The 24,217-nt window shown below is 36.2% G+C and overlaps 1 protein-coding gene and 1 pseudogene across 2 annotated transcripts in view; one reads left to right on the forward strand and one right to left on the reverse strand.

Annotated features, from left to right (window-relative positions):
- The window catches only part of HACD2 (3-hydroxyacyl-CoA dehydratase 2), an 85,715-nt gene that overhangs the window by 5,483 nt on the left and 56,015 nt on the right, over nucleotides 1–24,217 (forward strand). For both annotated transcript variants that reach the window (XM_023520377.1, XM_011369245.2), the window contains exon 3: nucleotides 13,398–13,416. In XM_023520377.1, the coding sequence (XP_023376145.1) occupies nucleotides 13,398–13,416 (19 nt within the window). The remainder of the gene's footprint in view (nucleotides 1–13,397; nucleotides 13,417–24,217) is intronic.
- On the reverse strand, nucleotides 6,284–6,405 carry LOC111736724 (annotated as a pseudogene).

Here is a 24,217-nt window from a genome sequence, read left to right on the forward strand (position 1 = left end):
TCAAAGATACATGCTCATCCTCTAGCCAGGGGACTATAGACTTTGTTAATGGAAAGGAGAAATGGGAATAGCTTTGGGCACAAAAAGTCAATAGCTGCCATAGTTCACTGTGGTAAAAAACCTCAGGTTGAAGAAAGCTGGTATTCTGTTTCATGTCACTTAGCCTCCAGGGCAAGCCCCTCATGACATTCAGAAAGATATTTAAGAAAAAAAAAGTTTACTTCCATGAAATGAGATATATACCTCACTCTCTCACCCTCTCCTTTGAAAGCAGAAAATTATAGTTTTTTTGTTTGTTTGTTTTCCCCTTTCTCAGGAAGAGAGAGATTTCAGTGCTGTTCATACTTAACACATTTTCGGTATATGGTGTGATGAAATGAGCTTCCAGCTGACGTCTGAGTACCCTTATTCTAAGTAGAGTGGTTTTACCAACTTACTCTGTGAATTTGGTCAAGTCATTTATCTCTTGTTCATCTCATTTTCTCATTTGTAAAATAATTGAGTTAAAGTAGATTTCCAAAGCCCCTTCTGCCCTAATAGTTTGAGGCTGAGGAAACTATCAGATACTAGTGTGGGCAATTTTTGAACTTAGTCTTGAATTTTTTAGAAGGGAGCAGTAGTGAGTAGGACTTTGTCTTCCAGAGCTTTGGCCAACACAGTTCTCTCAAGCTGTAGAAAAGCAAGTTTGGGGTCAAGACCATCAGAAACTGCCCCAGTGCTTAATACATTAAGAAATTGGAATACGCCCATCCCTCGATTTATGCGGATTATCTTTTCCACACATCTTTTTTTTTTTTTTACATGGAAGAAAACTGCGTAAAAAGTCTACCAATATGAAAAAAAATACTAAAGAAATATGCTGATATAAGTCATAAAAAATATTTACTGTATATGAAGAAAATTTTGAGTTTGCTAAGGATCCAGATGTCACACTACTTCTAATACTTTCCTCTATTTTTTTTATTGTTCGGACTGCGGATTTCTCATACGATTCAGCAATTGATGAAGGTTTTTCTCATTTTTCAAGTTGATTTAAAATTTCCATTTTCATATCCAAAGATACAGATTTTCACTTCTTCGTTTTTATTAAATATTTTCTAGGCATTTCTGACTTGCGAGTATAAAAACAAAGGTCGGCTTTCCCATTTTTCTTGGGTAGTATTTTTGATGATCAAACAATTTTTGTGCACACGGAGACACATTGTTAATACTCACATGGCTATTTGTTATACTTTATGTGGCGTCAGTTCCAGGTTTTCAGTTTTCTTAAAAAATCGATTTTTTTTTTTTTTACCTCTACTGATATATGTCCCTTTTAAAAATGTTATAAGTAAAAACAGCTCATATATAATATTGGTTACTTGTGCTTACTTACACTTAGTTATGTATTATCTTTAAGTGCTAATGATGTAAGCACAAAGTAACATGCATAAAAGTTAGAATATCTGTAATTGAATTATGATGCAATTGGTGTGTCATGCCAAATCCTACAGCTACCGATTACTGATTTAACAGTTTGTTAAATTAGTTTCAACTGTAACCAATGTGGTTCAACAATCAATTTTCAAATGTTCCAGTGATAATTGTGTGTTAGTATGTATTAGTTCTTTGTACATTGCCGAGTTAGGCTATTGTTTTTTAGAAAGAGTAATTGCCAATAATGGAAATGAAAAAGAACCGCATAAAATGAGACCACATAAATAGAAACATCATTTAAAAAGGTCTGTGTAAACAGGGGGAGTACTTACTGCTTATCAAAAAACTTGCGTAAATTGAAGGGCGGGTGTATTTCAACAATTTAAAGGGAATTCTGTCTCTAAGAATTTATATTATTGGAGGTATTTTTAGAATTTAAGTATATCTTAGGGAAGGTAGTGACATTAAATAGTGTGATACACAATCCACTCAGGAACCAAATCTCAGACTTTGAAGGACAAGCCTGGATATCTCTATAGAATTTTTAATAGGCATTTAAGAAAATATTTTGGAGTTTTGGTTTTATCTCTTTCATTCCCACTGAGAACCAAATAGGTGACAAATCATGGGTTTGATTTTGGAAAAAGAACTCTCATAAGGAAGTGAAGAATCCCAAGAATATGCAGAGAATTAGCCTCCCATATGTCTGTGATGGCAGAAATCCCCTTAGCCTGGGGCAGTATAGAAGGCTTACTAAAACTTTACTTCCTGAGTTGTCGGTTAAGGAGTGTTTCATTGCCTAGCAACTTACATTATATGATAATTACATGTGGACAGTATTCTTTAATTACAAATAAGGTATCCTTATGGGAACTTAGTGCTTGACAATATAGCTGTTTAGAGGAGGAGAAAATGAATGCAGGGAGGTCAGCTACTCATTTGTATCAAAATACTGAATGTTATTCTTTCGTAGGTTCTGTGGGCATTTGCTTAAAAAGCAAATATAGAATATTTGTTCTCGAAAAACTTTGGATCTTAGGAAAATAAAACACTTTGCTTTTTAACAGATTTCAAAACATTTACCAAGCAAGTGCAAATGGGCATATAGTAGTGTAATACAAAAAGACAATTTTGTTTTTTAAGAAACTAAATGATTTGCAAAATAGGTACAAAGATAAATTGACTTGGTGTTACAATAATATAGCTTTTTATTAAATGGACATAAATTCTAATTTTTTTGTACATACTGATCCGAGAATGTCTTAAATATTTTTAATAGATAACTTTCCAAATTATTCCATGGGTGATAATTTAAATATGTATTTGAGTCATTGCTATGGAGGTTGAGCCTTAGCTAATAAAAAGCTTAAAATCTTGTTGGGTAGGTGATTAAAATAGGACCATTGGCTGGAAATTACAGAAACCTCCTTAACTAACTTACACAATAAGGAAGATTCATTATAAGATATAGGATGTCCCGTGGAATCCAGGCACAGGGATGCCACTGGGCCTTACGAAGGACCTACAGTCAAGGCCTGGAGTACCGTAGGGAACCCAGAACTTCTGGCTCTGTCTCTTGTCTCTGCTATTCTCTTTGTCTCTGATAGTTTCTTGTGATCTTGCAGACTAGTTTTTTGGGTTTCTTAGTCTACATGGCAGACAGTGGTAACAGAAAAACTCCTGAGATTGTAGCTCCTGCAATCAAGAGAACAGCTAGTTAGAATCTTAATCCCAATTCCACATTTCAAGTAAAGGGCCTGTTTTATCCAGTTTGAGTTGGTGCTCATTCTGGACCAATCACCTGTACCCAGGAGCAAGGTCACATTAACTATATCGAAGTTGGAGAGAAGGGACAGTTACTAGAAAAAGAGATGTTAGATAGAAAGCTCAAGAAGTATTTACCAAAGTACTGAGACACAGTAAAGATAATAATGTATGAGATGGTTTATAAATTGGCAGAAAGTAAAATGCTCATAATCCTGTGACCAAGAGATCAGTGTGTAAACAGATATAGTGTGTGTTGTATTGATCTTGAGTAATCCTGAGAGCTAATTAACATAGCAAAAATATATTTTAAAGATGCCATCAATAGATAAACAAAATGTGTTGTCTCCATATGCAAGATGAATTAATTACTGGTACACGTTATAACATGGATGGATCTTAAAAACATGTTTGGAAGAAGCCAAACATACAGAAAAACACATACTGTGTGATTTCATTTATGAAATGTCCAGAATAGGCAAGTCCATGGAGACAGATAGTAGATTAGTGGTTGCCAAGGACTGTGGGGAGAAGAGAATAGCGAGTGACTGCTAATGGGTACAAAGTTTCTTTTTAAGGTGATGAAAATATTCTTGAATTGGATAGTGGTGACAAGTTGCACAACCTCGTGAACATACTAAAACCCACTGAATTGTACACTTTAAATGGGTAGATTTTATGGTGTGTGAATTATATCTCAATTTCTTTTTTTAAATGTCATTTATCTATAATGAGCTGTGGGTAAGTTTTTACTTCATTCTTTTTTTTTTGTATCCATGATATTCATAGATAAAGACAGATTCTTATGTTTCCAGCTTTGTTAGAATTGAATTAAAGATTAGAAATTAGTAGATCGATGCTGTGTTATGGCAGTTTAAAATTATTTTTGAGAGAATTTGGATTTCTAAATATGTTTAGTTAACATAAGACTGTAATTATAGCAGACACTTTCAAATACTTTCAATTAGATACGTCTCTGTGATTGATGATGAGGATTACAGTGGGTTAAGGCCTGCTCCGCAAAGACATTAATTGTTGAGACTGATATAGATAGACCATCTTTAGCATGTGTACATCACTGTATATACCACTGTCCATCTTGAAATGTCTAGTGGACCACAGCGATTCCACTCCCTTTCCTCCCTACGCTCTTCAAGATCGTAGAACTCCCTTAAATCTACAAAAAGAAAGGGGAAAACCCCAGTCTTATTTGTGAACTTTTCCTAGAGTTAATCTAGGGCTGGGTCTAAAATGAACTTCTCTGGAACTGGTTCTGGAGAAGCAGAGAAAGAGAGAAGATGGCTTTTGGTATGTTTTCTAATCTCCCACTACTGTTTGTCCAGTTTAACTCTTCATGCCTCATCTCCAAATCCTTTAATCAAATAGTCAAGACACTGATTTTGGAAATTTCTCTTAAGAGTAGCAAAATCTTAAGAACTTACAGTGTCCTTAGTAAGAAGAGGGCCCCCATCTTGCCTCCCTGCCAGCTTCGATATCTTTTTCCTCTAACACTGGATGATTTTTTCCCACAGAGATGCTAAGGGTGGTTAGTTTCTGTGATGTTATTAATACAGTAATATACTTCAGGCACATTATGTCTTAAGTTTGCTTTTATGAACTCATATGTGGCCATAACCGTCATCTGTAATGTTTTTCCTCCTGGAAACATACTGATTTCCTAGTACTAGTAATTTTAAGAAGGAACTTTTGAAACATTATATGCACATTTTAGACTACTTTTATTCTGAAGACTTGTTTTAAGAAAACAGACCTCTAAAAGAGACTTCTGAAAAGCCAGCAGAAGCAGAGCAAGTCATAGTGGAGATCTGTAACACAGATAGCAATGACAGCAAACCTAGACAAACCAGCTTCAAAAACAACTTGATAACCAAAGGGAAAATAGAACTTGGATATAATTAATGTGTCAAACATTAGAAAGGGAAGGGAGCCTGTGGGAAACAGGAGCCCACCCACACAGGCCTGCTTGCGGACTTAAGCAAAAGAAGCTGTGGTATTCAAAGAGATAAGAAAGCTAGTGGCTATAGAAAAGAATGTGCTGAAATTTTTAAAAAATAAAGTAAAATATTGATGTGTCAGAGTAGGAAGGAGGCCACAGTGCAGAGAAATAGGCGAAGATTCAAAAAAGGCAGGAGTTCCCAGTTACAGTCTCATATAAAATAGATTACAAGACTGAAGTCATTGGGAATTTTCAGAGTTAACCATTTGAAATGTAAAAGAACATTACAAAATAGTAGTGCCAAGCACATCAGAGATATGTGTTGGTGAACTAGCTGATGTGTGAATGATTATCTGAACAACAGAAAAACAATATATAGAAAAGTAGTGAAATTCAACAGACTAATAATAATTTAATAGAACTGATATATTTAGAAAACAGATTAAGAGTATACAATCTGTTAAGAAAGTAAGACTATAAGAAGTACAAAAGGTTGGATGTGTAACTCACAAGTAATTGGGAGAAATTGTAGAAAACTTTCATGAACTGAAAGACCCTCTCAGTATGGTTATTCAGAGTATGTAGAGTTCCACATAGGAGATGTTTTTCAAGAAAAAAAAATTCCTTCTCTTTCTAGGCACATACTTGTTAAATTTTTCAACTTAAAACAAAGATCATAAACTGCAATAGTAAAACAATTCAGATCCTTAGACTTCGAAGAATAAAAAAATCCACAAGAAGCTAGGGAAAAGCATTAGGTTCCTGGATAACAGACCATGCAATTTCCTATCGATGGAGACGTTTTGAAAACAGCTACAAGAAGTAATGGAATTTTAAAAGAACCTTAAATGGTACTTAACTATTATATAAATAAAGAAATAAAATTAACCAAATTTTTAGATTAGTACTGTCCAGTAGAACTTTCTGCAATGATAACATTCCATGGTATTTATAACAGTAGCCACTAGTCACATGTGGCTGTTGAGCCCTTGAAATATGGCTTGTGGGGCAGAGAAACTGTATTTTTAATTTCATTTACTTTTAATTTAAATTTATTATTATTTTTTTTAGGTGAGGCGACCCTTGGTTGACCTCACAGATTGCAAGGACCTCGTCAGTTTACAATCCCTTATTTTTTATTTTTTACACCTACAGCACCTGGTCTTCCTAGGTGGTCTCTCATCCAAGTACTAACCAGGCCCGACCCTGCTTAGCTTCCGAGATCAGACGGGATCAGGCTTGTTCAGGGTGGCATGTGGCTAGTGGGTACTGCACTGGACAGCACAGCTTTAGACTATAGTAGATATATTGCAAGGTGTCCATGTGGAATTTCGTGAGATATTTCAGATTTTATCAGAGTAGAATGACGTGGGAAGTGGGATAAGTAAACAAATTAAGACAAACCTAACAAGGACAATTTTATGTCACTCCAGAGTTCATAAACTTCTTAATTCATAAGACAAAAATAATGAGAATAATTATTACATTACGCTGTTTTCAGATTGGAAAAATCAATAGAAAAAAAGCAAGTTGCACATATTGGAAAAGATACAGAAGGTACCTATCAAACTGCTACTAGTGCTTACCTCTGTGGTGGGGTGTGGTATTTGGGGGGAATAAAAGGGAATTTCTACTTTTTACTCTATTTAGTGTGTGTTTATAAATCACTTTGTGAATTTTAAAATAAAAAATGTACTATAAAAGAAATAGGAAATAAAATATAATGGAAAACAAAAAATGAATGAGGAAAATAAGATTTAAAAGTTCTTTGAAAAAGGAATAAGCAGCTTAGATAGGTTATCTTTGATTTAAAGTGAAGTACAGAATTTTTCATCTGCTATAAAAATTCTGTTAAATTTGAAAAATACAGGAACAATAATAAACCTATCAAGTGATTGACTAGATAACAGAAATGCATGTTTTTAATGTTTTTGCAGATGGACTCGTTCGTTTTATTAAAACAAAAAGGTGTGGAGGTGGTTACCGATTTGCAAAACAAAATCCAACAATCCGTTTCCTATAAAAGACTGACTTAAGCTTGCTAAAGGACAGATCAACCTCCCATGACCAAGCAAACCAGAAAAGCAGGACAGTTCAGTTATAGCTTTAAGATAAAGTCAATTTCAGATCAGAAGCCTAAGAGAAACTTGAGAGTTCATAACTTTACATGCAGAAGGAACATGGGAGACACGTGTTGGTAGAATTAATTGATGGGTGAATGATTATCATAGAAAAGCTGACAGAAATGTTTTAGAAGTAAATAGAATTATACTTAAGAGGTGTCACAGTATATGTAAAAGAACACTGTGAAGATAAGAAATTTGGGTACTAAAACTTGGTTTTGCCACTTGATCTTAACCTCTCTAAGCCTCCATTCAGTATTTGCAGTGAAAATGCTGAATTAGATGACCTTAAGTTTTTTCCCACTTTTAAGTTCTGTAAGGCTTCAGTATTTCACAGTCAGCACATGAAAATTAAACAAGTAATAAATTAATAAGTTATAGAGCTGAATATAGCAAGAAAGGTAAAATTAGGTGACAGAAAGTCATGGTAATTAAGGAAATTTCACTCATTTCAACCTTAAAAGGACTTTGAAAACAAGTTTAGAGTGGAGTCTTTGAGGGAGTAGCCCCATCAATAGCTCTCTTTTTCTTGCCTTGTTCTGAACATTGAGAAATAACTCAAAGCAGTTGTATAAGAATCCCAAAGATCACGTTTATTAGTGGTAAAGGCCTAGTGGAGGCCGTGTGTTAGTGTGCAAGCCTAATGGGTTTGCTGACTGCACTCCAGAATTAGACTCGCCACCCACCCCACCCTCAGCAGCGGCTCCGGGGTGACATGGAGAAAACCAGAAAACTTGAGTTCTTTGTGGAAACCCTAGGATGGGGCTGAGTTGAGCATGCCACATTTATTCTTCCCAAATTTCCTGCTCAGACAGATCATCATTTCCCTAGGTAAAGTGATTAAATGGTGGGGAGAGACCAGAAATATTCAGGAGAAAACCCTCTCATGCAAACCAGAGGAGCCGGGAAACGTGTTTCCCTCTAATCTTAAGTGCTATATATTCATTGTAGAAAAAAACCTAGATAAGCAAAAAGAAAATGTATGTTGGACATAAGCTCACACCTACAGATAATCACTGTTTTGGTGTCTGTCCTTTAAGACTACATGTTACTATATAGGTAAGTTTTAAGCAAAGATGGAATCATATACATATAGTATGAAAATTTTCAAAATTAACCCATTACTGGTAAACGTAACTCACATTAGCTCTGGACCTCTCCAAAAAAGCACGAGTGCAGGAGACATGCGCTGTGGAACTGCCCAGCTCAGGGTGTTTTATCGTGTCTGGAAGTTTTCCCTGTTCTTGCCGCTGGACCTGTAGCAGCTGTGTCTTGATTCCCTGACTCTGCCTCTCACACCATAGCTGGCTGATCCAGGGGTGCATTCCTGGCCCCAACTGGCCTGTCAGACTTTTTTCCCCAAAGAGTTTGTAATTTTAGTGGGAAAAAATTGGAACTCACTGTAGCCAGATCACATTAAATCCATGAACTGTATCTGAGGTCTCCAAAGGTGCTTTGGTTCCAGTTTCTGTTGAGACTTGTTAAACTTTTGGGATTTGTTGTTGTTGTTTTACCTTGGATTAAAAGTGAAATTGAAGGATGATAGGTGGAGCACAAGAGGATTTTTTGGGGCAGTGAAACTACTCTGTATGATACTATAATGGTGGACACATCAGTGGTCGTTCTGCATTTGTCTAAACCCACAGAACATAAACCACCAAGAGTGAACCTTAATATAAACTACAGGCTTACAAAAATAATTTTTTTAGTGCAAACCTTAGAAACTTTTTCAAAAAAGATGTTTCCAAGTAACCTGTTGTGGAAATTGGTATTTGACATTGAGGTTATATTTTAAAATTAAAATCAGCTTGTTGCTAGTAGGTGGAAATACAAGGGTTCAAGAGGAGAGAGCCATTTACCACACATTTTCAAGGGAGATTTTGAATGTGGCATTTCTTCTGAAATTTTTTCAATGAAATATGCTTAGTTCAATGAAATATTTTAGTTCAGTGATTCTTGGTAGATCTCAGAAAGAGCAGTCCCACTTGCCAGAGTGCCCTCCAGAAAATTGTGAGGGTATTTTGACTGTTACAATGGATAGAGATGCTGCTGAGTAGATGTCCTATAGTGTCTGAGATGGTTCAACTCAGTGAAGAGTTGTTTTGCATCCCCCCTGGTTTTTTGCATATTCTCCCAGGCTAAACCTCTCTACAAATATAAATTGACAGTTTTGTAGAACATATTAATACCAAAAAACATTTACGAGAAATTAAAAAGCTTATTAGAAGATGGTCGTTGTCTTAGTTTTCTATTAGTGCATCAGAAAATACCAGCTTAACAAAATAACAAAATTTAGCAACTTAAAACAACACTCATTATTAGTTCATGGTTCTGTAAGTCAGAAGCTGGGCTTTGTTCTGTTCTCTGCTCAGGGTCTTACATGACTGAAATTAAGGTGTCAGCGTGGCTGACTGGGAGCTTTGGGGAAGAATCTGCTTCTAAGCTCATTTAGCTTGTTGGCAGAATCCTCTTTCTTGTGGTTTTGAGTCTAAGGTCCGCATTTCCTTGGTGGCTGTCAGCTAGAGGTCACTCCTAGCTCCTAGAGGCTGCTCTTTGCATATGGCCCCTTCCATCTTGGAAGCTAACAGTGGCTCGCAGACTCCTTGTTCTTTGAATATCTCTGACTTCCCATTCTTCCACCAGCCTGAGGATAACTCTGCTTTTCAAGGGATCATTTGGTTGAGTCAGGCCTACTCATGTAATCTCCATATCTTAAAATCAATTGATTTGGGACTTGGATTACATTTGTAAAATCTCTGTACTGTAGTAGCTAGATTAGTGTTTTATTAGATAACGAAGGAACAGGAATGGAGGGGAATTATCTTTAGAATTCTGCTTACCACAGTTTTTGTGAAGAGGGAACCTAAGTGTAATAAAGATATCTCAAAATAATTGAGTAATATGTTCACTCGGCACACTGTGTTCTCTAAGTATTATACATTTCTGGCTTGCATATTTAGTTGAAAAGGATTTCAGTGCAATAGTGTTGTTACTGCAAAAGCAATGAAAGAAACATTGAAAATATGTGACAGGAGATTTGAGATTTCCTGTTCAGACTTCAATTATTAAGTTAGAGACACATGAAATGCAGGGATCTTACTGGATTTCTTTAATATGGACTATTTTAACAATATTTTATATTATTGCCTTTTGGGAGAATTACTATAGTTTTTTAGTTTTATCCTAAAACTATTACACAACTGCTTTTTAGTTTTATCCTAAGTCTATTACACAACTGCTTTATTACCTCTTATATTACTTTTTTTCCCCCTAATCCACCTTCTCTGTCTCATCCCACCATTCAAAGAAAATGGTTTCCAAAGTCTTTTTACAGACTAGACACTGATTGTATATCTCAGCGGGATTTCAAGGCAGAAAGATAGGTTTTTTTGTGGTAATTTCTTCTTACTCCATCCTATGACTTAACCTAGGGTCTTACTTTGGCACCACATGTAGAAACGTAAGACCTAGCTCATTTGCAATAATGTACTTCCTCATTTTCTCTGTTTTTACTATATACCATGGCACATTATTCCAACTTCACTTAAGATTACGACCCTTTTTCCATTATTATTTTAATAGTATTTTTATAGTGTTGCTCTGCACCTCTGCTCTTTTATTTTCCTATACTCGCGCAAAGTGGTTTCTGATATTGTTATTTTTGAATTCAAACTTAATCATTATAAGTTGGTACATACATCTGACTGCTTCATTATGTCATATGTTTCCAAACATTTATATACTGAAATAAATATTTTCAATAAGTTACTTTATTTTTTATGTATCTGTTAAGACATTGTATTTCTCTGAAAATTTTGTGTAGGCAGGTTATATCGTCTATGAATTTCATTTCAGGATAGTAAAGGAGGCATTATAAAATATATGTGATTAAAAAGGGGAGATTAGGTCTAATGGGACTAAGACATGCTGTTCCATAATGCAGAGAAAATGTCATTGCCCTTAAGCACTACATAGCCTTTCTGCAGTGTCCTGTTGTTGATCAGTCTGGATGTCTTGCCACATACATAGATAGAACAGGTTTTCTGTCTAGGCACTATCTGTCTTGCTTCAAAGCATGTTCTTCATTCATGTCTTCCATTTCTCATTTTAATCTACATATATCTTTTAGTTTTCTTCAACTTTGCAGCAAGAGGTTCAGCTTGTTTTATAATATTCATACATTTGAGATTCTTAGTTTTTTTCTGGAAAAGTTAAGGTTTAGAGTATAGTAATTCTTTTTATTCTCTTATCAGTTATCAGCAAATTTATGCAGCTTGATTTTTTTAATCCCAGCTGCCCCGACTCTGCAAAAAACAATTTAGTGAAATACCGTAATCCCCCCTTATCTGTAAGAAACGATCCCAGTAGATGCTTGAAACTATAGATGGTACCAAACCTTATATATACTGTTTTTTCTATACATACATACATTCATACCTTTTCATGTAAAAGAAGCACTTAACAGCTTCTCTTTGGCATATTCAAATTGTCAGCATCACTATTCTTGTGCTTTGGGGCCATTATTAAGTAAAATAAGGGTTACTTGCGCACAAACAATTTAATATGGACTATTTTAATAATATTTCATAAAATCGCCTTTTGGGAGAATTACTGTAGTTTTCCAGTTTTATCCTATGACTACAACAGTCAATCTGATAACTGAGAAGGCTCCTAAGTGACTGATGGGTGGGGAGCATATACAGTGTGGAGACGCTAGACAAAGGGATGATTCATGTCCCAGGAAGAATAGAGTGGACAGTGAGAGATTTCATCACGCTACTCAGAATAGTGCACAATTTAAAACTTATGAATTGTTTATTTCTGGAATTTTCCATTTAATATTTTCAGACTGCAGTTGACCGTGAGTAACTGAAATCATGGATAAGGGGGGACTGCTGTAAGAGTTTTTGAGCAGTCTTATCAAGCATGTTTTAGATAAAATAAGTCTTGTCAAATTATGGCCTCTGTAGATATTTTATAAAACTAATGTGAAATGAAATACTATGGTAGAAAAATCAGTAGAGGAGAAGTAAAACCTAGAGTCTGGATCCTGGACATCACTTACTGCCTTGGGCAGGTTCTGCAGCTTCTCTGAGCCTTGGTTTTCTCATCTCCATGTAGTGATAACTGCCTCACCTATCTACCAGAGTAATTGTTAGGATCAAACTACATAGTGACTGCTAGAGAAATGTGAATTCTAAAATGCACTACAATAACTGTTAGGTCTTACCATTTAGAAAAGCTTTCGTCATTAAATCTATCTTTACGATGGCTTCAAATTATTTCTTTACTACCGCCACCAAGGTTAAAGCAATGCCATATAAAGGATGAATTACAGGGGGACTTAGAAGAACCTCTTTGGCCCGTTCGATGGCCATTGAGATGAGGAGATAGCACTGGAATAAAGAGAAAAACCAGGGACGACAGATACCAGAAGTATTGGCAGGACTTGGAAATCAGTTGGACTAGGGGGTGAGAGGAAGGAAAAAATGATTAGACATGAGAGTCTAGGAGGTTAGTGATCATGACGCATAGCAGGTATGAAGGAAGGAAAAGTTGTGATTACCATTGAGGCATGCCATGTTTGAACTGCTGCTGTGCACCTAGGTGGAGACTTCCAAAGGCAGTTTGGAACGTGGGCCTAGTGCTCAAAGAAATCTAGGGTTAGAGACTAGACCAGGAACACTCCTGAAATGAGATCATGAAATGAGACAAGATAGGAACAAGGGTGGAGCTTTGCAGAATGATTGTCTGTACTGAAGGGGCTGCCAGACAAAAGGAGCCAAGAAAAGCTCATCTGACCCTGTGTTCTATAGTCTGTGACAGTTCTGTAGAATATGTGACATGGGAGATATACACTTAATGCTCTTATAAGTTTATATTTTATACAAGAGATCTTTGACATCTGTTAGACTACTGGGTGAGATTTACTTTTAGGAACTCTTCCACAGATAAACTAAAGAAAAAAACAATGAGAATTTATACTATAGCCAAGTTTAAAAATGGAATATTTATTTTTCAAATTCAATACTGCTGGCAAACACTACTCTATTCTTACTGAAAGGCTAGTTTATATGAAATAAAGCTATAATGTTATTGATTTTTGCTAATTCTCTTTTTTCCTCTTTTTCCTCTAGATTTTACATTGTGCAATGGGTAAGTATATAATTATCCCCCTTACTATGTACCATGAGCTCTGCTTTTTTTTTTTCAAGTCATTAATGGTAGGTGGATTGGATTCTTATTGAATATTGAAAAAACTACTTAATCATTATATATAAAATTGCTTAAATTGGTATAGCTTTCGGTTTCTAAAATTATCGATACTATTTAGATGTTATCACTGAACATTTTATTAACCGTCACAGCTATTTTGCTTTGTCAATTTAAAGAGGCATCTCCTACCTTCTCATTACAGGGGTAACAGAGAAACTAGTATATTTATAAAAATGGGACTTGGGGTCCTGGTGCTATAGAAAGCCCTCTCTGTGATCACTTAAATATTAGAGTCTCTTTTACCTTTAAAATGGGAGTTCTGCATATATTGCCTACCTCCTAGATGAATATTAATGTATGTGAGAGATACTGGAAATGTGTAAGTATAGTTATACAAATGTAAAGGATCTCTGCTAAAAGTAGTTACAGTGCGATTTTTTTGGTGGGGGTAAGGAGGAGGTCATCAGATTCTGCTCTGGGAGTGAGGCGCAGCTTCTAGTCTGGAGTGGCTAAACTCTCTAAATGGAAATCAACTTGGAAAGTCAACAGAACCTATAGAGTAAGCCCATAGTGGTTGCTATGCATCCAGACTTGTACCCTGAAGGGAGAATTTGAAGTTGGTACTCATTCAGAAGCGCTGAAGGTCTGAAAGCTCAAGAACTATGCATCTAAACTATTATGGCCCTGATCAACTTAACTCACAAATCAGGTGGGTTCTTAATATATTCAGGGCACTGCACACTGCTTTAGAACCTTTAAGCAGTAGTTTTGAAAGAGACTTGGGGAGCCATCTGTCACATGGTTTGTTTTCCCAGAAAAGGTTAAGCGACCTGTGCAGGTCACACAGCCAGTAAATGGTGGAACCTTGCTTGAACCTACCTTGAACTTAGCCAGAACCTCCCTGATTTGGTTTTCTGGTATATAATCTCACATATATTTCGTTTTTAATCCTTGATCTACAATTTTGAGATGAAAAATTCGTCTCTTCTTAAATAGTTTAATGAATTTGAAGCTTAAGCTTACAGATTGAGAGATATATTTGCCCTGCAAGAATTCTGGAACCGTTTCAGGCTTTCTCCACACACTGAAGCCTGTACCCCCATTCTCCCCAACTCTTTTAACCTTTAGCTGCCTACAAAGCTCTTAGATGCATGTTTTCTGAGCATGTGTACTACTAAGTTGTGAGGTATTCTATTAAAATACCTCAATTTCCTTTGTTTGTCTTAGAATATATTCTCATACCTTTTTATAAAATTTCTACCCGTGGAAATAAAGCCTCTGACAAGAATATTTATTCATTCAGACCAGGAACATTCCTGAAGGCCTAGCAGATAGGTGCCAGACTCTGTTGGGCAGTGGGAGTAGAGAGGTGAGCAGGCATAGGCAGCCTGCAGTCGGCCCCTCGAGTTCCTCTGGCGTTCCATGGACTAGCATCCATGTCACACTCTGTTCTGATGGTTTGTTGACAAGTGTCCCCTAACACTCAGTAGATAATAATTCCTTATTTCTTTAAGAACCTTGTTCTGTCAGTGATTCTCTCTCCCACATCATCACCCTTTGTCATCTGCCTTTTCCTTTTCAGCTCACAAAATGCTGAGTACTCCATCCTAAGAATAATTTTTAACCTTTAACTCTACATTCCTTTCTTACAGTTACATAATTCAGACTCTTTCTACTTCCTCAGTCCCATTTATACTTTAACCCAACAGTCAGGCTTCTGCCCTCATTGTCTTAGACTAAAATTGCCCTCTTGTCTAAAATCAGCAACAGTTTCTGTTAAATTCCGAGGACACACATCAAACTTCACTAGACTTCTGAACTACACAGGGCACCACCGATGACCCTCCCTGAGATCTTGCTCCTTTAGCTTCCATTATATGAGCCCCCTTGGCTTTTCTTTTCTCTGTGGTTCTTTTCTTTCCTTGATGATTCTGAGCATATCACTTTCCTTCTTAAAACTCTTCTCTGGTTTAAACTTCACAATTTGGGTTCTGCCCACCTCCCCAGCCTTACCTGTGTCCATTTCCTGCCTTTCACTCAATGCTTCAGTAACCCTGACCTCATGGGTCCCCCCATGTACCACGCTACTGCACTACTTCCTGCCCCCGGTCTGTGCCTCGGCTTTGTGCTCTGCCTAGAAGGAACAGCTGGCGACTGCTCACTATTCTTCCTCTAGTAAACTCCCTTACCACCCACTGGCTAGATTAGGTACTATTCCTCACTTTTCCTGTAATACTCTACCCCTTACTCTTTAATATCCTTTCTATAATGTATTATGGTCTGTCACTCTACCTCTGTCCTCCACCAATACCACTGAATTTTTTGAGAATGAGAACTGTTTCTGTTGATTTCTGTATCCCAACACCTAACAGTACATGGCACCTAGTGGGAACACAGTGACCATTTGATCATAATCTTACCAAATTCTGGTAACAATTCCCAAAACTTACTTCAAAATGTTTTCAGGTCCTTAAAAAATTAATGAGGCTAATAAATAGGCCGTTTCTAGCATTAACCTAAAGGCAGTGCTTTGATTTTGCTCATACAATTTAAGTTTATTTTTGGAATGATGGTTTATTTTCCTGTGGCTTTCTGAAAGTTTTCACTATAACAACTTAGTCTTAGAAACTTGTTACAGAGCCTCGAGCTGTCTTTACATACTGTTGCTGGAAAGTCTGGACTTCAGTCAGACCCAGGTTTTTTACTAGCCGTGTGACTTCTAGAAAGTAAAATTTTATGTACCTTCATTTCTTCATCAATAAAAGGGGGATAACAATACCTACTTCATAGGAATGTGGTGAAAATGAAATGGGCAATGCATGAAAAACAGCACAATGCCTGAAACATAGTGATGCTGAAAATTGCTCAATAAAATAGCACTAACTAAAGCAATGTAATGTTACAGAATGTTGTTTTATTCTGTCCCTGATGTAATGTTTAGTACTTAGATTTATACAAATTTGACTCTTACATAGTCTTACTTAAATTACCATTTCAGTGTAATTGAGGACCACTTATTCTTAGGATGGGTTGGAGTTGCTTCTTGTTCATGGTTGTGACAATGCAACTTGGCAAAAGTAGCCTCCAGAAACAGTAAACTGAAATTCCATGTGAGAAGCTCTTTTCTCTCTTTGCCAATAGGTTCCCAGGCCCCACCTTCTTCAAAGTAGGTTGCCTGTTCTCCACTGATAATGTAGGGACAAGATTTCTCAAATGCTATGGTTGCAGCCCTCAACCTAAAATTTGTAGTGCTTTATGTTTACACAGTAGTTTTCTTTTTTGGAAATGGACTTTTTTAAGAAACTCACTTCGAGACATGTCTTTCACAAGCCTGTAAAGAAGAGTTGTGCTTTCTTTATTCATGTAGTTACAGTTTGTATTGAAAGAAGTATAATCTATGTTTCATGTTGTTCAGGATTAGATTGTGGAAGATGCATATGGGATCTGGGGTGGTTCTCAGGTGACTTTGGAGTAGTTTCTCCCCTTGTTGAGATGGGAATTAGAGGTAGAAGGACTGGAACCGAAGATACTCTTGGTAAGATGTGACATTGTGCACTTGGTGAAACTTCATGGTGGAAATTATACTGTCAATATAAATAACTTGGGAAGTTCTCTTTGGGTCAAAAACCGTAGAACAGATATCTGAACACGAGCTCAGTCATAGCCCAGAGGGTATTATGTACAAAGTTGAGTATTAGCACTTCGATTTCATCAACAGACAAGAGCAGAAGGCCTTTCACTTAAATATCCTGAACTTGTAGTTTTAAATATTTGCTGTATGTGCCAGCTTGCAGTCCTCTCTCAAACTGATGACACCTTTTATTTAATTATTTTTTACAAGTACATCTTAAGAAATTTGCAGTCACCTTAATATCAGTAGGTAGCATATGGCTTCAGGCTGTTTCTTCACACAGGTGGTAACAGATGGTGCCAGGAAGGAAGGAGAGCAGCTGCTGGGGAAACAAGCACCACAAGCCCCATCTCCTCCTACCAGAAATGTTTTCCCTCCCACAAATTCAAGTGAACTAAATCCTTTCTAAACTGTAGCACCTCCTCCCCCACACTCCACTCAGGGTCAAGCTTTTATCGGTCACTTACAGTGCAGTGTTGTAAAAAGGAACCACTGTCACTTATTAAAACCAGACACAGAACCCTCGGTGTTTTAGCAGAAAAGAACTCTGGAAGGGAGGCTTCCTGGAAGAAAGGGGTGATGCCTCCAGATTCACTCGCCTGGAATTCTGCTTTCACCCCTTACCAGCCCTCATGAGTACGCCCGGGCATAAAAACATCACTGCTTTCCTTGAACTTTCTTTGAACAAAAACTGCTTTCTTTTGTTCCACTTAGCTTAGCTGACTTTTTAAAAAATGAATTTTACCAAATAGGAAGAATAAAAAGGGAATAAGTTTCAAAAATACAACAGTATAAAAATAGTCACGTTCCCAAAGTACAAGTTTCTGATCCTGAGATCTAATTCCTTCTCTTTTACTGGAAACTGACACCCATAGACCTTGCTGTCTCTTTTCTGCCATACTCTTAGCATGCTCAGTTCTGGGAACCCTCTTCCCCAAGCGCATTTATCTAGCCTCCTCACAAATGTGAATTAAAAAAACATTTGTTAGTCAGATTCAGATGTTGCTGTCTGCCTGGGGTGGTAAAGACAGAAGGGAGGAGGAGCCCTCTGATGGGGGATAACAAGTAACCTTCCCCAGCAGACCAGCCTGTCTGCTACCTAGGAGCTCCTAAGGCTTACTCCAGGAGAGCAGTAGGAAATTGCCGAAGTCAACCTTCACCTTCTTGCAAGTCTGCCCTTGTCATTTGTTCAGTACAGTGGTTTCCATCATTCTGACACCAGAGGTCTGTATCAAGACCATGTGACTATGTTCAAACCATAATCTCCCAAATCAGTCAAGCCCTTGAGACCAGCTTGGCTTAGTCTCCCTCTGCCTTGGCTCTTCATTCATTGTGTTGCCCCCTGATCAAATTTTGCCTCCTCCTCTCCAGACAGGGAGAGAAGAGGAAGAAAAAGTTTTAGCACCTGCATCTTCCGTTCCCAATATCCAAAGTTCTCTGAATACACTTTGGTTTCTGACACCTCCATAATTTTGTACGTACAATTTCCTTCGCTTGGAATGCCCAGCTCTTAGTTGTCCCCTGCTTTGTGTGAATGTACTGAGATGAAAAGAAGGGAGAAATGGAGTATGCTTATTAGAGCCCAAAGCGTCTAAGCAGGGAAGGTAGAAGACTTGATACTCAGAGCTCATGCTCACTGCCTGGCACCTAGCAAGCACTCAGCTGTAGCAGTTCTTCCATTGATGATGATTGGGCAAAACTTATTGAGTTGCTCTGCCCACTTAGAGTTCAGAAGGGAAAGCTATGAAGAGAGCCTAGGCCAGGGAATTTTACCCTCTGTCATCCTTGCAGGAACAGCTAGAGATTTGGTTTGAGTAGAAACCTGTTATTGAGATATTTAAAGTATCTTCTCTGTAAGATAATATCATCTTGCTGTCTAGTTCATCAGGAACCAAGCTAAAGCAAACCAGCCCTACTAGAAACACTATTAGTTGTGGGATAAGTGAGGCATCTTCCCTCTGGGCCTTAGTTTTCACATCCGAAAAACTATGGGTTGGACTAGGTTATAGTCTCTAATATTCCTTTCACATGGATAATCTGAAATTCCATGAAACTATAAGTATGATGTCACTTCAGAGATGAATGTTAGTTATTTGAGTAGTTATGTAACAGGAGGATATGCTAAATTGTCAAATATATGAGTATTAGAAAACTTGTTTCAAGTACAGTAGTTTTAGTATATTTTTTCCTTAATGCACTTTAAAAGCCACATCAGAGCATAATTTTCTATAGCACATGTTTACACACAATCATCACTAGATGGCACTCTTGTATTATTAGTAAGGAGATTTTTCTAGGAAATTACAGGACTTCTGGAGGACTTATAATAAAAATAGTAATGAATCAATAGCTGAAACTGAGGAATGAGTAATTTAATCAGAGAAAGGAGAAATGGATGTTTTTATATCTATTAATGACTTGATCATTAATATTCGAGGTAATGAAAAGCTGGAACTTTCCACATTGCCCCGAAGGAGATTATCTTATAAATGTTTCTTCATTATAAGGCACAAGGTATCTTTAAAATTAAAATGAGCTTATTTTTTTAAATTAAAAAGCTAGAGGCAAATCAGGAGTTCTCTGAGAAAGATACATTTTGACAATCTGAAATCAATAAACCCAAGGTTAGTCCAGTGAAGCTGGAAACACCATCTAGTGACGGAGTTGAGTAAATTCCATTGAACTGAAAGGTGAAAGCTTGAGTCGTCTTAACAAAAGAATTATTTGATTTAGGATTCTGTGTCAGGAGTTGATTGGTTAAGTAATGGTTAAATAATGTATTAATAAAGGGAGGAAGAATATTGGATAATGCTGTGTTGTCCTCTTTTACAGTCCTTCACAGCTTTCCTGGGAGAGGATTTTATTTTTCTTCATTTGTAGTGAATATCTTTTAATAACAGTTCCTTCCTCACCATGTTTTTTTCAGTTAGCAGTCTGCATTTAAGATTTATACATGTCTTTGCATGACTTACTAGCTCGTTCCTTTTTATTTGTGAATATTTCATTGTATGCATATACCAGTTTACATTTACCTATTGAAGGACATCTTGGTTGCTTCCAACTTGGGATGATTATGAGTAAAGTTGCCATAAATATTCCTGTTCTTTTGTGTGGACAGAAAACAATTTTGCATTATTAAATCAGTATATAATAGCACAATTGTCGGATAGAGTAGTAAGATTGTGTTTGGCTTTTTAAGAAACTGTTAAACTGTCTTTTAAAGAGGCTGTTCCAGTTGCATTTTCATCAGCAATGAATGAGAGTTCCTGTTGTTCCATGTCCTCGCTGGCCATTGGTATTTTGAATTTTAGCCATTCTAGTATGTCTGTAGTGGTATCCTTGGTTTTAGTTTATATATTTTGAATGACAAATGATGTTGCAGATCTTTTTGTATTCTTATTTGCCTTCTTTATATCTTTGGTGAGGTATCTGTTCGTGTCTTTTGCCCATTTTTTAATTGGGTTATTTTCTTGTTGAGATTTAAGAATTCATGCCATATTTTGGATACAAATCTTCTATCGATATGTGTTTAGCAAATGTTTTTTTAGTCTGTCACCTTTTCATTCTCTTATTAGTGTCTTTCACAAAGCAGAAGTTTTTAATAAAGTCCAACTTAACCAATTTTGTTTTTCGTGGATTTTGCTATTGGTGTTGTATCTAAAAAATTATTACCAAACCCAAGGTCACATAGATTAGATTTTTCCAGAAGTTTTATTGTTATAAATGTTTTTTATTTCAAATTTCAGCTATTCATTGTTACTAGTAGGAAGGCAATTGACTTTTATACATTGACCTAGTAACCTGCAACCTTGCTCTACTTGCTTATTAATTCCAGGAGTGTTTTTGTAGATTCTTTGGGATTTTCTGTATAGATTTTCTATATATGTAGGATTTCATATAAATAACATATATGTATATTACTATATAGTAATACCATCTATGAAAAAAAGACAATTTTATTTCTTCCTTTCCAATCTGTATACCTTTTATTTCTTTGTCTTGTTTTACTGCAGTAGCTAGGACTTCCAGCTTGACATTCACTATATTAAAGTCTCCGATTATTAATGCATTTCTAATTTTCCTCCCTTCTTGAGCTTCTGATTTAGGAAAAGCAGCTGCTGTGTTACTTGGTGTGTAGATATTTGTAACTGTTATAGCTTCATTGTGAATTGTGGCTTTCAGCACTAAAAAATGTCTTTTATTTGTGATCTTTCTGAATTACTTTGTATTAGCATTGAGTTGGGTCTTGTTCTGTAAGCCAATTTGAAAATCTCTTTCCTTTCATAAGTGAGTTAAGCCCATTTACAGTTATTAATATGACCCATATGTTTGGCCTCACTCTGTCACATTTTTCCTTGCTACATGTACTATACTATATTTGCTGTGTTAACTTTCATGACATGTTTTCTTTGCTTTTATTTTTTATATTTATTTTGATGTTTAGATGATTTTGTCATTGTTCTAGTGGTTATCTTCATATTTACACCTTTCGAAGGCCTTTTAGTCCTCTGTTTTTTTATTTAACCTTTACTTTCTACTTTGTCAGTTTTTAAAGATATCTTTTGACTCCCACTTACTGCCTATACAATAGTCGGTGAGCTTATTCTACCTTCCTTTTCTCTACTCTCTTCTCTTCCCATCTTTTTACTTGCTTTATTTTTACTTCTACTTTGTCAGAACTTGTAACGTTTATATATTATTCCTCTGCCCTGTCCTCACCTTTGTTTTAGTCTTAAGTCCATACTTAAATATATTAAGTGTTCATTATCGGTCCATTTGTTGAAATTGGATGAAACTGATCCTCTAGAAGTGTCTAGGATTGTGAAGGATCTGAGATTTTGCCCTATTTGTAATCTAGTAAAATAGTTTGTTACAGTTTCATGGATTCTGACAGCATGCAATGTTTTGTGTTATAGGAGTTTGGGGAACCCATTGCTTTTATAGTAAGGAAACAAATTTGGTCTTTGCTTGGGGGTAGATGCTTGCCTAATTCCTTAAGATTATACCATGCAAACACAAACCTAAGAAATGACCTGGATAAAAAGCAATTAGCGCCTTGCCTTTTTGCCATACCCAGCAGAAATATGCAGAAATGTTCAGGTCTCATGGCAGACCTGCTTTTCCTAAGTAGATTCTCAAGGAGAGTTGTGGGCATAGTATTCCCTTAGTTCATACATGTTTAAAACTTTTTCAGTCGCCTTAATGTTTGAAGGACTGATTTGCTGGATGGAAACTCCTTAGTTCACACTTTGTTTCCTTGAATTTCTTGAAAATGCTACTACATTATTGCCTTGCTTATATGTTTGTCTTGGGAAATATGGTACCAAACTAATGCTCTTGCGCTTTTAAGATATCTGGTCTTTTTACCTGAAAACCCTAAGGATTTTTCTCCATCTTTATTGATATATTTGACACAAAAATTGTATATATGTACAGAATACAGTGTGATGTTTTAATGTAATTATTGGTAAATGATTACCACATAATTACCACAATCAAGCTAATTAAAACACATCTATCACCTCACATAGTTATTTTATTTTGTAGTGAGAACATTTAAGATCTACTTGCTTAGAAAATTTCAAGTTTACAATATAGTGTTATTAACTGCAGTCACCATGCTATACATTAGTTTTCCAGAGTTTGTTCGTCCTGCCTAACTGAAACTGTACCTTTTGACCAGCATCTCCCCATTTCCCTATTCCCCTGGCTCTTGGCTACCACCATTCTATTCTCTGCTTCTGTGAGTTGGACTTTTTTTAGATTGCACCTGTAAGTGAGATCATGCGGTATTTCTCTTTCTTGCCCGGCTTATGTCACTTAGCATAATAACCTCCAGGTTCACCCATGTGGTTACAAATGACAGGATTTCTTTCTTTTTTAAGGCTGAATAATATTCCATTGGGTATATATTACACAATGTTTTATCCATTCACCCATCGATAGACACTTAGGTTGATTCCCCGTCTTGACTATTGTGACAAACTATAGAAATGATCCCTGAAAGTATAGTCTTTATCTTGGCTATTGTGAATGATGCTGCAGTGAAGATGGGACTGCAGACATCTTTTCAAGACACTGATTTCATTTCCTTTGGATATATATACCCAGAAGTGGGATTGCTGGATCATATGGTAGTTTCATTTTAAATTCCTGGAGAGCCTCCATACTGTTTTCATAATGGCTATACCAATTTACATTCCTACCAACAGTGTATATACAAAGGTTCCCTTTTTCCCATATCCTCTCCTGTACTTATCGTTTGACTTTTCAGTAGCCATTCTAATGTCGTAGTTTATGTGATCTTGATTTACATTTTACTGATGATTAGTGATGTTGAACATTTTTTAGTTTGCCATTTGTATGTCTCTTTTTTTTTTTTAGAAATGTCTACTCAGGTCCTTAAGCTCATTTCCTAATTGGATATTTGTTTTCTTGCTGTTGAATTGTTTGAGTTCCTTGTATATTTTGGATATTAACCCCTTATTAGATGTATGGTTTACAGATATTTTCTTTTGTTTCATAGGTTATCTCTTAATTCTGTTGCTTGTTTCCTTTGCTGTGCAGAAGCTTTTTAGTTTGATGCAATCCCATTTGTCGATTTTTTATTTTGTTGCTGGTGCTTTTGGAGTTATATCCAAAATCATTGCCCAGATCAATGTCAAGAAGCTTTTTCTCTATGTTTTATTTGGTAGTTTTATAGTTTCAGATCTTATATTTAAGCCTTTAACCCATTATGAATTGATTTTTGTATATGGTATGAGGTAAGAGTCCAATTTCATTCTTCTGCATATGGATATTCAGTTTTCTCAACACCACTAATTAAGTGACTATCCTTTCCCCATTGTGTATTGTTGGCACTTTTTAAAAATATCAGTTTACCATGGATGTGTGGAAATATTTCTGGGCTCTCTGTTCTATTCCATTGGTCTATATGTCTGTTTTATGGCCATACCATGCTATTTTGATTACTATAGCTTTGAATTACATTTTGAAATCAGGTAGTATGTATGTTGCTTCCAGCTTTATTCTTTTTGCTTAAGTTTGCTTTGGCTATTTGATGTCTTTTGTGGTTCTGTGTGAATTTTACGATTTTTTTTCTGTTTCTTT

The sequence above is a fragment of the Pteropus vampyrus genome, unplaced genomic scaffold, assembly GCF_000151845.1.
Source record: "Pteropus vampyrus isolate Shadow unplaced genomic scaffold, Pvam_2.0 Scaffold1, whole genome shotgun sequence".
NCBI classification, from domain to species: domain Eukaryota; kingdom Metazoa; phylum Chordata; class Mammalia; order Chiroptera; family Pteropodidae; genus Pteropus; species Pteropus vampyrus.